Source organism: Heloderma suspectum, chromosome 3 (genome assembly GCF_057233095.1).
Source record: "Heloderma suspectum isolate Gila_16-S chromosome 3, 16-S_ref, whole genome shotgun sequence".
NCBI classification, from domain to species: Eukaryota; Metazoa; Chordata; class Lepidosauria; order Squamata; family Helodermatidae; genus Heloderma; species Heloderma suspectum.
The window spans coordinates 48,151,636-48,167,906 of NC_139460.1; the positions used below are offsets into that span (position 1 = coordinate 48,151,636).

General features: G+C 41.1%; 1 protein-coding gene across 1 annotated transcript; it reads left to right on the plus strand.

The window, feature by feature from the left end:
• The first annotated feature begins 781 nt into the window (after positions 1-781).
• On the plus strand, positions 782-2,545 carry GPR15 (G protein-coupled receptor 15). Its single transcript, XM_084841680.1, has one exon. The coding sequence runs from the start codon at positions 804-806 to the stop codon at positions 1,872-1,874; it is 1,071 nt and encodes a 356-aa protein (XP_084697806.1). The 5' UTR covers positions 782-803; the 3' UTR covers positions 1,875-2,545.
• The last annotated feature ends 13,726 nt before the right edge of the window (positions 2,546-16,271 follow it).

Here is a 16,271-nt window from a genome sequence, read left to right on the forward strand (position 1 = left end):
CTTCTCTTGTCATTGCTGTGTCCTCTTAAGAATACTGTATTGTTGGAAACTGTAGATAATGATTGGGTTGTTGCTACTGTTTATTTCATTTATAAAGATTAAAAATAGAATGAAAATTTAAAAAGAAAAAAAGACAGTTGATGCCATAACAAGACTAACATAGCTTCCCCTCTGGATGCTGTTTTAAGAGCATTACAGAATAAAACCTAACATTAAATGTCAGACTGAAGTTAAGAAGTTGCTGCTGTAAGAATTGAGAAGGCATTTGACAAGCCTGTCTTGTGTTGGACATTCGTTCTAAGAACAGTAACAGCAAAATGCCCATTGGTAAAGCTGGTGGGAGTGAAACTCTCCCCAGTTTAGAAAAATTGATTGGACAAGTTAACCGTTATTTAAGTAACAACAGCCTGCCTGAAGAACTGAAGTCACTGCTTCTTCCTTACTTCTAATAACCATCAATAATGGCAAAAATGTAAGATGTAATAACATCCTACATGTACAAACTAAACACTTTGCAAAGTTTCAGGAAATGAACCATAGTTTATTGTCAAATGCACCCTGAAGGTAAGTTTGACTAAGCATATAGAAAAGAAGCTGATTGGTCAAATCAAACCAGGCCCTCCCATTCTGTGCTAGATATTTAAATACCTAGTCAGAAATTGATATGTGGTTACAACATTAGTGTCTCTGAAAAAAAATTATATGGAAGAAACTGTAAGAAAGACCAGACCTATTTCCTGTAGCATAAATACTACGTAACAGTGAAGAAACTTTCACAGACTGATTGATAAATCATTTCTGAGATGGAGAGACCAACTCCCACCGATGACTATTTCTATGGCACAGATGCCCCTGAAGACAATTGCTCAGCCATAGAGCTGCCTTACAAGGATATTTTCCTGCCTGTTCTATATGCCACTGTATTCCTGGTGGGGATTTCTGGCAATGCCCTTGTGATAGGAGCCCTAATCTTCAATCGGCGTGTTCAGAGGGTAATTGATATCTTCATTGTCAACTTGGCAGTTTCTGATTTTATTTTTCTTATCACATTGCCCTTTTGGGTGGATAAGGAGATATACTCTGGGCTTTGGAGATCTGGCTCTTTTCTCTGCAAAGGCAGTTCTTACATAATCTCAGTCAACATGTACTGCAGTATCTTCCTTCTTACTTGCATGAGTATTGATCGGTACCTGGCCATCATGTACCCATTAGTAGCCAGGAGGATCAGAACAAAGCGATACTCCATCACTCTTTGTGTCTGCGTCTGGATTCTATCCTGCCTGCTAGGATTGCCAACCCTTCTGTCCAGAGAGCTGAGGAGATACAATGACGAAGCATATTGCATGGACAAGGAAGCCACATCCTCTCACCGGATTGGGTCACTGCTGATGCTCATTGTTGCCTTCTTTGCCCCTCTGTTCAGTATCTTAACATTTTATTGCTCCATCACCAAGAAACTCTGTCTGCATTATCAGATATCTGGGAAGCTGAGGAAATCCATAAAAATTGTCTTCATTGTAGTTATTGTTTTTGTTTTCTCATGGGCTCCTTTCAATGTTTTTAAGTTTCTATCTCTGATGTCTGGCATCCAGGAACTGAAGCCACCTTTCTGTCTTCCCTACAAAGTTGCCTATCTAGGCATGCAACTGAGTGGCCCATTTGCATTTGCCAACAGCTGCACAAACCCTTTCATCTACTATTTCTTTGATGACTATATCCGTAGGGCCATGGTGCAATGTATTCTTCCATGCATGAAGGCCAACAACCTTGGAAGCAGTTCTTACAACTCGGATACTCACATTAGCTACTCCTTGAATGCATTTGTCCATGGGGAAGATGGTTCCAGGAAGAGGAGGAGGTCAGTGTCATCCTGAAAAGAGTCATCATTCTGAAGAATCCATTGCCTCCAAGTAAAGACAGAGGGGAGTAAAAACAGTGGGAATGGGGTGGAAATGTGAGAAAATTAGAAGAAAGGCTTACAAGGAAAACTCAAGTGAATTGACTGTAATATGATAGTATTTTGATCTGCATGGAAATGGCATGTTACTTACCTTTAATTATGAACCTAATTACAGTGTTTAATTGGAATATACTCTATAATTATAACTACACCGATTCCTGAAGGTTATTTGGTAATTATACCAAGCCGTGTTAGAAACTAATAAGAGACAAAATAATGGAAGACCTTAGAAATTATTTCAAGCTACAGAACAACAAAGCTGATTTTGACCTAGACCTTTTAATTCTGTGAAAGGTTTGTAATAAAAACTTATAAATGCTTATTAATCTAGAATGCATAATTTCTTTGTTAAATTCCTCCTCTTTTTCTCTTAATGTTAAAATTCTGAACAACTCTAGATTCCTTCAAAATCTATTTGTTAGTTTTTCTGATTCGTGTGTCCAACCCTTTCCCCCCAACAAAATTAAATGTAAATACTATTTTACTGTAGTCATGTTATTATAAATCCTATGGAGATGGAGTGTTTTTCCATTTTTTAAAAAGAAACAAATACATATATAAAATAAAATGTATGTGCACATTCCTCTTTGTAAATCTCATTCTCATTTTTGTGAAGATAGTACAAAAAGACTGGAAATGAAAATGAAGTTTCTTAGGACAAATAAAAAATATACATCATTAAAAAGAAAGAAAGAACTAGCGACTCAAAGACATGGATAATCTATTGAATTCAGATAAATTGTTGAGAGATTAGTCAGCACTATATATTTATCTCAGTCCCACATATCTCTCATGATAGCTATCTTCTAATTTCTAGAATAAAATCAGTCTACAAGTCACTACAAATGTTATCTGTTATGTTTCTTTTAATGAAAAAAAATAGATGTAACATTTACAATCAGAACGACACTCTGTTCCATAGTTTATCCCTCACCATTTGCCTCTTCGAAGGCTGCTGTGACTTTTCAAACTTTATGAAAGATGACCATGTTTTAGAAATCTGTAAGATGGTTTGGGAAGCCCCTTTCGAATAATCTTTTGGGAAATGTGAAAGAAACAAGCAGTGTGGGTTTTTTTAAACCAACATTTTTTCTTTGTACTAAGAGTAGCGTATTAAGTGCTTGAACTAAAAAATCAGTAACCATGTTGAATTCATTTGACCTGTCTGTGAACATATTTTTATTTCTTCTCATGAAACAAAACATAACTGTGTGTTTGCTGGAACAACATTTCTAAAAATCTGATGGATTATTTTTCATCATGATCATAACCAAAATTAAGTCAAATATAAAGAAATCTTTTGTTTCAACAAACAAACGAACAACAATATTCACACCTCCTTCAAGTGGCGTTATCTTTTTAAAGAACTTCTGGGTTTCCCATTTGCTGAATATGTGTTTCAAGTACAGAAGTCGACATATTATTTATACAAATTTAACAAACCTAGCCAGTGTGGTATAGTAGACAAGAGTGTTAGAATTTGGATATAAGTAACCTGTATTCAGATCTCCTTTCACTCACTAAGTGAGCTTGTGTCAGTCATTACCTTCCAGCCTAACATACCACGAAGTGTTGATGCAAGGATAAAATGGGATTACTCCCATCCGTGTATGCTGTCTTTAGCTAATCCACACTGCTTAATTTCATGGGTTACATATACAGAAAGCCATCAACTATTCTATCCTTTCGTAATGTGGTTATGTATGTATATGCTATCACATGGAAAAATTTAGCAGTGAGAACAAGTCCTCAGGGTTGAGATTAAAATTGTCCTGTGGAATTCTTATGCAACCTTTTGGTCTTTCACACTGATGGATAATAAATACAAATGGGGCAGAGTCCAATGGGCCGTTTATGCCCCCACCAATTCTCTCGTGCCCTGCCAACTCCTGTCCACAAGTGGTGCCCACCACTTGCAGAACAGAGATTTAGCAATTCTGAGGGCAACTGGAAACAAGTGAAAACACTAATTTCTGGAATGGGGCAGGTTGGCAGAGGTCGCAGAAGGGAGCTCCACCAACCTGTCCTGATCCAGAAATGAGTATTTCCTCTTGTTTCGGGGCTTCCTCTGGGAAGCATAAAATCTCTGTTCACAAGTGGTGTGTTCCACTTGTGCATGAGAATCTGGAGGGGGGGGCGGCGGCTGCAAGAGAATTGGTGGGGGCGTAAGCATGCTGTTGGATTCTGCTCACAATTTACTGGGCTCTTGTAAATATTAAATACTGCACAACAAAAATAAAGGTGTTTCAGGTTTGCAGATAAACTGTGATTGCTTTATGCAGAGCAGCATTTTCTGATATCCAGTTCCCATGATAGAAGACATTATTTAGCATAATACCTTTCTTAGATTAATACCATGCCCACATTGTTTTGGAGTTATGCTGTAACATAACAAATTCCCAATTTGCAAAATCCAAACTCTGTTGAGAAATTTCATTTTGTATACAAGTTGTTTTTAAAGCCTGATCATAGGGCATCTTTACACCAGCCTAAAATCCTGCATTTAAAATGGGACTTTCTGCTTCCGTTTTAAATGAAGGATCACAACTCCCTTTTTCACGTGCTTCCTTCCCCCCTCCCCTTCCCCCCTCCTCTCTGTATCTGAGTCTACCATTATATTTCATTGATTTCACTCCTCTTCTTGCCACTTTTCCTCTTTTCACGGAGGAAACTGAAGTAGAACACAAAGGGGTAATTTGATAGCTCATTATCTGCAGTCTATTTAAAAATGGAACAAAGGGCATTTAGTGCAGGAGACGCCTTGGATGATCACGGCGTCATGTAAAAAGCGTGCAAACTTCCGTGAAGGTGCAATCTCAATCGCAGGATAAAAGCTCCGTGTGAAGAAAGCCCTAATCATGTTTAGTTCTTATTGCCTTCGATGGTACTTACACCTCAGTAAATGTGCTTAGGACTGGAGATTCAATTGTGTTTGATACTCAGATCTTTCTTAGATCCAATGAACTTTTGACATTTTTCACCAGCAGGAAATAATTGCCTACTTGTGTGGATGATATGAGATGGCAGATTACGTGGCACATACCCTTCTTTTGGCCACAAGTTGGAAGTAAAGCAAAACCAAACTCTGAATTTGAGTGCTTATATTTTTTGAGGTAATAAGTGAAACTGGTCAGTGGTTTTAAATTAAATCATCAGGTTGGCACTATGCTAGGCAAAATGATTTGATGCTGTTGATATATGTGGGGAGAAAGAAAAACATAAAATGTTGCAGTGCGGAGTGCTACTGTTCAGGATTCCATCTGCTCCATTCCATTTCTCCTCCTCCTGAATAGTCAGACAGCATTCTGTGGCCATTGAGCATATGCAGTCTCCACTGGGCTGTGTTCCACCTTAGAGTTTTTTTCCATCAGATTTTTTGTAGACTTGAAAATGTTGGGGTTCCCCAAGCCTGTTGAAACTACCCTCTTGTGTGTTTGGGTGGCTCCATTTTGCTCACATAAGCAAAGGCAATCACATCCTGAAAACTGGAAATAGAGCGAATGATACTTTTGTTGTGGTCTATTAAGGTCAGGAAACCCCTCTGTTTTACCCTACATTTTGGGCTGGTTCTCATGTTCACAGGGGCTTATAGAAGCCACAGTAGCTTGTTTAAGCTGTGTTGTGTGCTGGGAACCATCTGCCTAATCCCTCCCCCCGCCCCAACACAGCCCAATGAGGACTGAGTTCAGTGGGCAAGGAATGCTGGCTGGTTGTTGGGGAAAACAGAAAAGCAGATGGGAGCCAGAATAGAATGGAGTGTAGTGTCTAGGATTCTGAACAGAAGCACTTAATACTGCAACATTTTGTTGCAGGTCACACTTGTCTGCTTATAATTAAGATTTTGCATAAGGGCAGTCACAGCCACACATTTCTCCAGCCTATAAAACAGTGAAGGCAAGATATCTTTCCCTTACTACAAGTAAATAAATGGTATCAACATATCTATTTGGATGAGTCAGTCAAAGTAGAACAAAACATTGCATAAAGCACATGAAACAAACTCACTTCTTCGCTCCATATTGCCCATTACAAACGTGCCTTTTCTCTAAGCAGCTGCCCAAGTTTCAGTTTGTTAGTACAGTTCTTTAAAAACACAGGAGCAATGTGAAAGTAGTGGTGTGCTTAAAAATAGCTTTGTTCATGCTTTCTCACCAACACAGGCCCTACTAATAGGCAGAGCGAGGCAGCTGCCTTAGGTGGCAAGTGCTAACAGGTGGGGAGGGTCAGTGAGATGTTGGAAGTCAGAGCCATATGGACCATGTGGCCTGCCCTGTACCTCCCAAGCTAGCCTGCTGCCTTCAGGAGGACATTGTGCCATCACCTGTGTCAAAATAAGATTCAACTACCAGTCTGATCAGCTTCTGGACATATAATAGGGGGCACCACCATGTCCTTTACCTCAAGTAGGACAATGTCTTTGGCCAGCCCTGTTTCCCGCAGTTGATGAGAACAGTCTGCCTGGATCAGACCCAAGGGTCCATCCAGCCCAGCATTTTGTTTCAAGTAGTGGTCAGCCAGATACCCCAATGGGAAGAAGACATGCTAAAGGGCATGAAGGCCAAAGCCCTCCTCTGTTGAAGTACTGCTTCTGAACCAGGAGGTTCCATTTAGCTATCATGGCTAACATCCACTGGTAGACCTGTACAAGTCGAATATAGAAGGCTGTAGTTTCCCTGTGTTAAGTATGGATTGTGTGAATAAGTATTTTTTATTTGTCCCAAATCTACTGCCAATCAATTCCACCGGGTAACTCCAAGTTTTAGTATAATGAGGTTCGTATCCAATACTGTCCATCTGCCAACAGAACATAAACTGCTGGAGGAATGGATTCCCGCCCCCACCCCTGCAGTTCCACAATCCTCTGCTCTGGAGTATTGAGGAACCCTCTGGAACAGATATGGGGGCTGTGCCAGTGAGGCACAGCCCACTTGTGTGACATTAATTGGAGCCCTTAGAGCGAGAGAAGAATTTCTATCTATTCCCTCCATAGGAGGGTTTTATAAACGTCTGTCTCCCCAACCCTCTTTATTTAGTTGTCTTTGTTCGAAATGTTCACATCCCCCCCCACGTCCAACCTGAAAGGCAAATGTTCAATCTTCTTCTGCTCCACTGTTTGTATTCTATATGAGATGAGGACACATTTCATATGGTAATGCCAAAGGATATTACTGCTATATACAGTCTGAATGCCTGGAAAATGTGACATGGAAGAAAGTGTGGGGTTATAAAGTTAGTGAAACAGTTTGGGCTTCCCATACCTGATGCATGCTGGCTTCTTAGCTGCCATCACACACATAAGAGTAGCAGAGATGGTTTGCTTGATTTGAGTCAACTGTCACATCTCTAGATAGAAGCTGACTAATCTCTCTACCCAGCAGAAAAACACTGGTCGCACGAAAGGTTATTCTCACAGAGGTTTTTTTCTTACATTATTCACAAGCACGGAATATTTTCCAAGGACCCAGGTGGGGTGAGGTAGAGGCCAAATGGGAAGAAAATGAAACAAATGAATGAAGTTAAGAAATGTAAAAATCTATGTCCTAGATGGCACATGTCCATTTTCTGTCTGTCATACTTAGCTCAAGCCTTTAAAGCAGTTGGTGGGAGTACATAACCTGATCAGGCACCCTGCACCTATTTATTTATTTGAAAATACTTTTCAAAGCCACCTTGCAAAATAGAAATACATTTCCAAAGTAGCATACAAAATATGATTAAAACATTTTAAAACAAACGTCCAAAATTCACTTTTAAAATAATGAAACAAAAAACAGCTGTATAACCATTTCATTCCAATTTTTCATCTCCGTTCATGGTGAGTGCAGTACCAACATCTCCTTTCATCTTTTTGTGAATCATCCAGAGAGCTTTGACTATTGGGCGGTACAGAAATTAAATAAATAAATAAAATCTTTCTGAGGTAGAGTCATGTGTTTTTACACATCTCATGTGAATCGAATGGGCAGTCCCACTCCCTGGAACATACACAGCACTAAATGACACACACACAACCAGTTTTCATTGTGACAGATGCAGGGAGTCATGTGCTGAGCAGTTCACACAGTACACTGTGCAAAATCCTCACATATCATTGTACCAGGTTTTTCCCCAGGTATTGCTTCCTGCATAGAAAAGTAGGTTGGATCCAGATGAAAGCTAATATTCAGTTAGAATATATTCTAATATTCTGGCTGCAGACTGAGGCAGTGCCTGTTTGCTTGTAGTTTGCATAATAAAAGTAATTGACTGGAAAAAGGATTTGACAGTTTGACTGCAAAGAAAGCCAGGGGCCGGGTGTCTGACACAGCTATACATGAAACAATTCCAATATTAAGGATTACACACACACACACAGTCTGGTTATTAAACTACTGTTCGTATCAGCAATGCATCTGCTGTTCTGGATTCAACTGTCATTGAAGAAATCAGCTGGTGGACACCACCACTATTATAGAAATTGTTTCTGCCAGTGACCAGAATCTGTCATTCAGATATCGTGTGCATTTCTAAATATAATTTCTCACAAAGTATGCATTTCTAAATATATTATCTCCTAAAATAGGCATTTTTAATGCATTTTGGTACTGTTTTGAGCTGAGAACTGCATCACAACATTCATAGAAGTGTGAAATCCAAAGGATAACTGTGTTTTAATCCATGCATTAGTTCAGGAGCTATATGGGTCAGGTCAGTTGGCTTTGAAATGAGGACTGAACAAAATCTTCAAGCATTCCTAATCAAGACATAGTGCCAACGGTTCAGCTTGCATTTATAATGGAGAGAACTTAATGGTAACTTAAAGTGGTTCAAAACAATATTGAATCTCCGACTTTCCATCTGCAGTTTCCTCACACAAGGAAAGCTCGATCTAAGCCACTGCTTGCATCATCATCATCATCATGGGAATATATCAAAACCTTCCTATACTGAATTGGCTCTACCTAGTGACTGTAAAATTGTACGGTAGCAATATTGATGATGATATACCAGAAGTAGTTTGCCAAAATCTTCCCCTTCTTTGATTGTCAAAAAAATATGGTCTGACTAGTTTGCATGGATTATAATGTGAATCCAGTATTGCACACTAGCTTTTGAATACTACAAGGCATGTTGCAAGTATTGCTTCAAAAACTACACCGGGGGTGGGGGGCAGGATGGAGTATCCTGGAAGAGGATGGGCTTTTCTACATGAGACTGTTAATCATTGTACCTACTCTCAGTTTCATCGCAGCACTGAAGTCCCAGGTCTACACAAAGAGCTTTTCCTTTACTGATTTTCCACTAGATAACCTCTAGGTGGTACTGGGCTATAGCGGAATAGCTCAAATACACAAGGAGAAACTGCCATTTTCCTCATTCTTAAATAATACCCATAGAGCCCCAAAGCAGTTCTGATTCTGAGGAAGAGATAGAAACCGTGGGAGAGGAACCCGTGTGCTATTCAGAGGTGCTGCTGGAGGGAGAGCCCCTCCCTGCTCACATTCCTGAGAGTGGCAGTGACCCTGGCAGGGAGAGGGAGGGACAACTGTAGCTTTGGGATGCGAGGCGCCGTTGCAGAGACAAGCAGGAGATGGCAGGCTCTGAGAGGAGGCGCTCAGCCCGCTTGGCACAATGACAACAGTTCTCCCCGATGCCCCACAGGAAAGGGGTGGACTCTCTCCTCCTAGCCCTTAAGTTCAGAGGCGTCCCACCCTTTCCCTCCAAATGGAGACCAACTGATTCCCTAAGGCTAGAAACCCCTGGTAGGCAGCTCTCTTCAGTTTCCCTCATTAGGCTCAGGCAATTAGCATCTATAAGCATCATTAGGTTGAATGGAAATAAAGCCTTGGAAAAGAGCCCTATCATCTACGTGTTGATTCTGGCTACTTGAGGATTCCAGAAGGCAGCAAGGGCGCTCCTGACAAAAGCATTCACAGCAATGGTATTGGATAAGGGGGCCTGGGCAGGGATCCTTGGGGTATGAGAACAGAGATGTTAGATGTGGGTTATAATGTTCATCTGTTAAATGATGGAGGGTAAGGCTAATAGAAAAATATATCCTTTATTGAGCACTGATAGAACATGCTTTGTTAAGGTGGTTAGTGGGAATTTCTAATTACTCGGAGAAGTGCAAAACAATGTGTTTATTCAAACAGACTTTGGGCCTTTAGGCTGACTTTAACTGGTGGCGGCTGTTTATTTCTTAATTTATATTGATGTGTTTTTATCTGCATTATTTTTATGTTTAGATTATGTATATTTTTAATTTTAATTCGTATGTTATTGTTGTTACCCACCTTGCATCATCTGTGTAGTGGAAAGGTGGATATCAATCTAATAAATAAAATAAATGCACAGTTTTAAGTGAACTGCCCAGAGAGCTTTGGCTACTGGGTGGCACAGAAATGAAATTAGATAGATAGATAGATAGATAGATAGATAGATAGATAGATAGATAGCACAATCCTATTCAGATAGGCGTCTGCCTCCGAACTCGGAGGCGTCTGCCTATCTAATGCAGGGCTGGAGAAGCACGGAGGCGATCATTCCCTCCCCACTTTCCTGCCTTGCGTTTTCGGCTAGACAGCCGATTGCGACTGTTTAGCTGCGGGAGGGCAGAGTGGGGAAGGAGGCTGCCGTACGACACATTGGATGTGTCATACAGACATTTCCGCCCTCCCCGCCCTCTGGGAACGCCCCTTTTCAGCCGCTCCACACTCCTCTTGCAAGCTCGGAGCATGGGGCTGTTCTGCACTGCCTCCAAGGCAGCGCAGAAGTGGGGGGAGCTCGGTTTTCCGGGAACCGACCTTGGAGCACAGGAAAACCAGATAACCTATGGCCATCTAGCCACTGTCTAGCAGCCATACGATTGCTCCACAAGTAAGCAAGCGGCAAGATGGGCTGCGTGGGTGCAGTTTAAACATTTCCCCCCTTTTCTGTGTGCATGTTTCACATTTTCTAACAACCCCAATTAACCCATTTTCCCAGAACTTAGCAATGTTGCCACAAATCAGTACCTAAGTGCATAATTTCATCCACAGGTACTCAAAGGAGAATCTTTTTTTTTTAAGCATTCATTCAATCAACATTTCCAACAAATGTAAATGAGAATCAGCCCACATTTTAATCTCAGGGTTGTAATTGTTGCTTTTGAAACAAGTTTCTGATCTCCATGATTTTGGAGAGACGTTCGAAAATGTGATGACTATAAATGCTAACAGTTCTGGTGGGTGGGCGAAGATGGGAAGATGCAAGTAAAAAGTTCAAAGCCATTGTTTTTCCAAATCTCATCATTAGGTAAACAAAAATCTTAATCGAAAATTGAGGTATTGAACCATATCTTGCCCCCCACCCCCCAATATGAACAATTCGAGAGTGACAGAGAGTGCTTCCAAATGGGGCTTCACCATCATCTGGAACTCCCTCATTGAGCCACCACCCTGCCTCAAGCAAGCTATGAGATAAAGTAGGGGATTTATTTGAATCTGGGCCACCCTGGTCTGTATTCATCTTTCTTACTACTAGGCAGCACTAGATCTGTAAGAAAAGGCATGTTGACCAATATCTATAGGGGTTATTTTGCAGTTTCCAGGAGGGTAGCTGTGTTAGTCTGTTGCAGCAAAAATAACAGAGTCTTGAGGCACTTTCAAAGGCTAAAAAAATTATTATGGCATAAGCTTTTATGGACACTTCATAGTTGAACTGGACAGCAGACATAAACCTCAGCATCATACCTCATACAAGGTTTGTATAGAAAGTGTCATGTATGAAGCTGTCCTTAAAGCTACATTGTTATGTGAGCATCTTCCAGAGTGTTATTGCTCTTTTACAGCAAAAACAACAAAGGATCTTATAGCACCTTAAAGCCAGCAGATTTATTTATTATGACATGTAGCTTTCACGGATTGGGGTCTACTTCATGAGATGCATGGAGCTTTATCATTAGTTGGCAGATATATAATATTCATGAGTGTAGACAGTAAATTGCCAGATGTACAAGCTGGGTTTAGAAAAGGCAGAGGAACTAGAGACCAAATTGCCAATATCCGCTGGATAATGGAGAAAGCCAGGGAGTTTCAGAAAAACATCTATTTCTGTTTTATGGACTATTCTAAAGCCTTTGACTGTGTGCATCATAACAAACTGTGGCAAGTTCTTGGTGGCATGGGGATACCAAGTCATTTTGTCTGCCTCCTGAGGAATCTGTATAACGACCAAGTAGCAATGGTAAGAACAGACCACGGACTGGTTTAAGATTGAGAAAGGAGTACGGCAGGGTCGTATACTCTCACCCTACCTATTCAACCTGTACGCAGAACACGTCATGCGATGTGCTGGGCTTGATGAAGCCAAGGCTGGAGTTAAAATCGCTGGAAGAAACATTAACAATCTCAGAGATGCAGATGATACCACTTTGATGGCTGAAAGTGAGGAGGAGCTGAGGAACCTTACGACGAAGGTGAAAGAAGAAACTGCAAAAGCTGGGTTGCAGTTAAACCTCAAAAAAACCAAGATTATGGCAACCAGCTTGATTGAGAACTGGCAAATAGAGGGAGAAAACATGGAGGCAGTGACAGACTTTGTCTTTCTAGGCACAAAGATTACTGCAGACGCTGACTGCAGCCAGGGAATCAGAAGACGTTTACTTCTTGGGAGGAGAGCAATGACAAACCTTGATAAAATAGTTAAGAGCAGAGACATCACACTGACAACAAAGGTCCGCATAGTTAAAGCAATGGTATGCTCCGGAGTAACCTATGGCTGCGAGAGCTGGACCATAAGGAAGGCTGAGCGAAGGAAAATAGACGCTTTTGAACTGTGGTGCTGGAGGAAAATTCTGAGAGTGCCTTAGACTGCAAGAAGATCAAACCAGTCCATACTCCAGGAAATAAAGCCAGACTACTCACTTGAGGGAATGATATTAAAGGCAAAACTGAAGTACTTTGGCCACATAATGAGAAGACAGGATACCCTGGAGAAGATGCTGATGCTAGGGAAAGTGGAAGGCAAAAGGAAGAGGGGCCGACCAAGGACAAGATGGATGGATGATATTCTGGAGGTGACGGACTCGACCTTGGGGGAGCTGGGGGTGGCGATGGCGGACAGGAAGCTCTGGCGTGGGCTGGTCCATGAAGTCACAAAGAGTCTGAAGTGACTGACCGAATAAACAACAACAAGATGGAAAAAATATAAACAGTGGGGTCAAATAATAATGAAATGCAAAGGGTACGATCTGTCACAATTCAGTTAATTGTAAGCACTTATGGTTATATGCAGAATAAAATTGACCGATTGACAATTCAGTTAAGTGACATTTTACAACAAAATTGATTGTTATAGGAAGACTCCTTAATCTGTCCTCACTGGTTAGGCTACTTACTCCCTCTAGTGGCACCATTAAAACTTGCACATTATTGATTTCTCCCCATAAGTACACAAGACAAAGAAGATGCTGCACAGGTTCTATTGCTGTGCTGGTTCTTTTCCCTCCATCTTCCATAGGCCAGATACTTCTTCTGCCAGCTGTTCAGATAGCACACTGATTTGAGCTCTTTTTTCTATCAAGAAGCTCCTGCAGGAAATAGACACCTGTGATACATATTCTGCATTGTCAGAAAGATAACTGGATTGTTGCTTGGAAATTTGGCAGTTGGCAACAGGTTCTGGAACCACCCTGTAGCAAACTTCCCCACTCTGGTGCCTTCCAGATGTGTTGTACTACACCTCCCATCATCCATAGCCAGCGTGCTAGGTATGATGGGATTGATAGTGTAACATATCTGGGGAAAGCTAGGTTTTTCATCTGGAGATGGGTGGAAAAGGCTTGGTCTCTCCTCAGAAGGAAGGGGAAAGTACATTGTAAATCAAGACTTGAACCCACCCATGTAAGATTGGTTGTGATGAGGGAGCTCCAGACCCTGTTAGGTATGTACACCTTTCAATTCTGCCCCTTGAATTATGTTTTCAGAACAGCAAGTACCAGATAGCAGTTCAGCATTGCAAACTAAATTGGACGGCGTTTTTGCAATGTTTGCTCTAAGGATATAGAAGATAACAATCCAGATAGCAGATTGTGATAGCTAGCAATTTCATACAGTTTATCTAAAACTGTTACCCATCTGGCTTTGTCAGTACTCTTGGACCAAGGAAGCACAGCACTGAAAGAAAAACATTCTTACAATTATCAGTTTTTGGTGTCATCAAGTCTAGCACAAGTATGCAAACTGTATGCAAATTGTCTTAACGCACACATTTTGCTACACATTTTTTGACTGGAGAACTGCATCACAAAATTCTGAGAAATGCAAAAATGGGAGGATAATTGCATTTCAGTTTATGTATTAGTTTGAGAAGTGCGCATTAGGCCAGTTCATATTAAAATGCAAACCAAACAAATATCTCCCCCCATCCTTGCCAGCATATCTGCCGCCTGAGGTGGCTGCCTCACTATGTCCAATGGTAGGGCTGGTCCTGTAGCTGTTCCTTCCCATATCTCATTCCTGCATTTTACACCTTCCCCCATCCATCCACCTCCAGAAATGATAGAAGAAGCCCAAGCAGTCTTCATCATCACCATACATACCTTGTCTCCAGAATGATTGAAGTCTGGACAGCCTCAGCCAAGATCTCAGCAGCTTTAGGGGACATTTTGTTCATTGACTCATACACACACAATGCAATTGTATCAGGTATGATGACCTAGTCATGGTGGACATGCCTCTTTGAGATGGCTTTAGCACTAACCTCCGGAAAGAAAAATAGGTGTGTGTGTGTGGGGGGGAGGGAATCAAAATTATCTTCTACAATTTAGTGACCAATAGAATGAGGGTATTTCCCAAGAATTCAAGTAGTAAGACACACATCCTGCGTGTGTGTGTGCGTGCGTGTGTGTATCACAGATACCCATGTGTATGTTTACATAGCTTTTTCAAGTTTCATATACAGTATAGGCTAAAGAAATCATATATCCTTTGTAACAGTGATGCACTGCTACAGCTGGGAAGCAGTTAGGCGTTTCCAAGCCAAATTCAAAGTGCTGGTTTTGACTTTAAAGCCTTAAATGGTTAGGAACCAATGATTTGAAGGACCACCTTCACCCAAGTCTGCATTTTAAAAACAGCAATGGAGGCCCTTCTCACTTGCCCACCTTTGAGAGCAGTTAGGTGGGCAAGTGCACAAAGGAGGGCCTTTTCTACAGTGGCCCCCCACCTCTGGAATGGGTTTTCTACAGTGGCCCCACATCTCTGGAATGCAATTGTTTTTAGTATGGTTTAGGCCAGATGTGTTATTGCTGGTGTTTGTTGTTTTTATACATTTCTCTTTTCTTATTGCATTGCTTTTTGTTATGTGGGATTTTATTGTTGTAAGCTGGTTTAGGAGGGGCTCCGGCCTTAAAGATGGCCTAGAAATCTTTTAAAAAAATAAACAGTGCAGTGGTGGGCAACCTACAGCCCTCAGCCTAATTTCAAAAGCCCTGTGTGTGTGATTAATTCAGACTTCTGGTCAGAGCTATTGGTCCTTTCTCTGGAAATCCACTGGGCAGGAAGAAAGAGGGAGAAAAAGAAAAAGTGGCAAAAAGAGGGAAAGGAGGTAGAAGAAAGAGAAAAGGGGTGATCCATCCACGCGGGAATGCAGCCCTCAATAGAGGAAAGGTTGCTCACCCCTTGTCTAGTGTGCATGTATCTGATTTCAAACCCCATCCTGGCAATGAGCATTCTCTGTGGAATTGAAACAAGCCACTCCAAACAACCATGTTTGGATGTAATGGCAGTTTTTGGCAGCAGTTTGTGGGTTAATTAATCCACAAATTGCGGGTATGAGCCGCACGAGAGCCACTTCCTGTTTCCAGTAACAACCTTCAAATGCCATATACATGGGTTGTTACCATGATGTCCAAACCCAGGAACTTGGGGGTGTTCATGGGTTAAACAACCCCAACTTAACCCATGGCGTCTTCTTGGGTTAACCTGGGGTTGATTAATCCACAAACAACCCCAAGTGCCCAGGTTTGGACATCATAATAACAACCCTTGAATTATGCATTCAAGGGTTGTTACTGGAAACAGGAAGTGGCTTTCCTGCATCTCTGCAATTTATGGGTAAATTAACCCACAAATTGCCGCAAAAAGCTATGTTATGTCCGAACAGCCCCAATATCTGGGGAAATAGAATGACCTACTTCACAAAGTTGTTCTGGGTGAGATAAGAATCGTACGGCATTTTGCACACTTTAATTGTATTTAATAATTAATATTATAAATAATAATTATATAATTTATTTTATTTATTTATTTATTAAATTTATTAATCGCCCATCTGACTGGTCACCCAG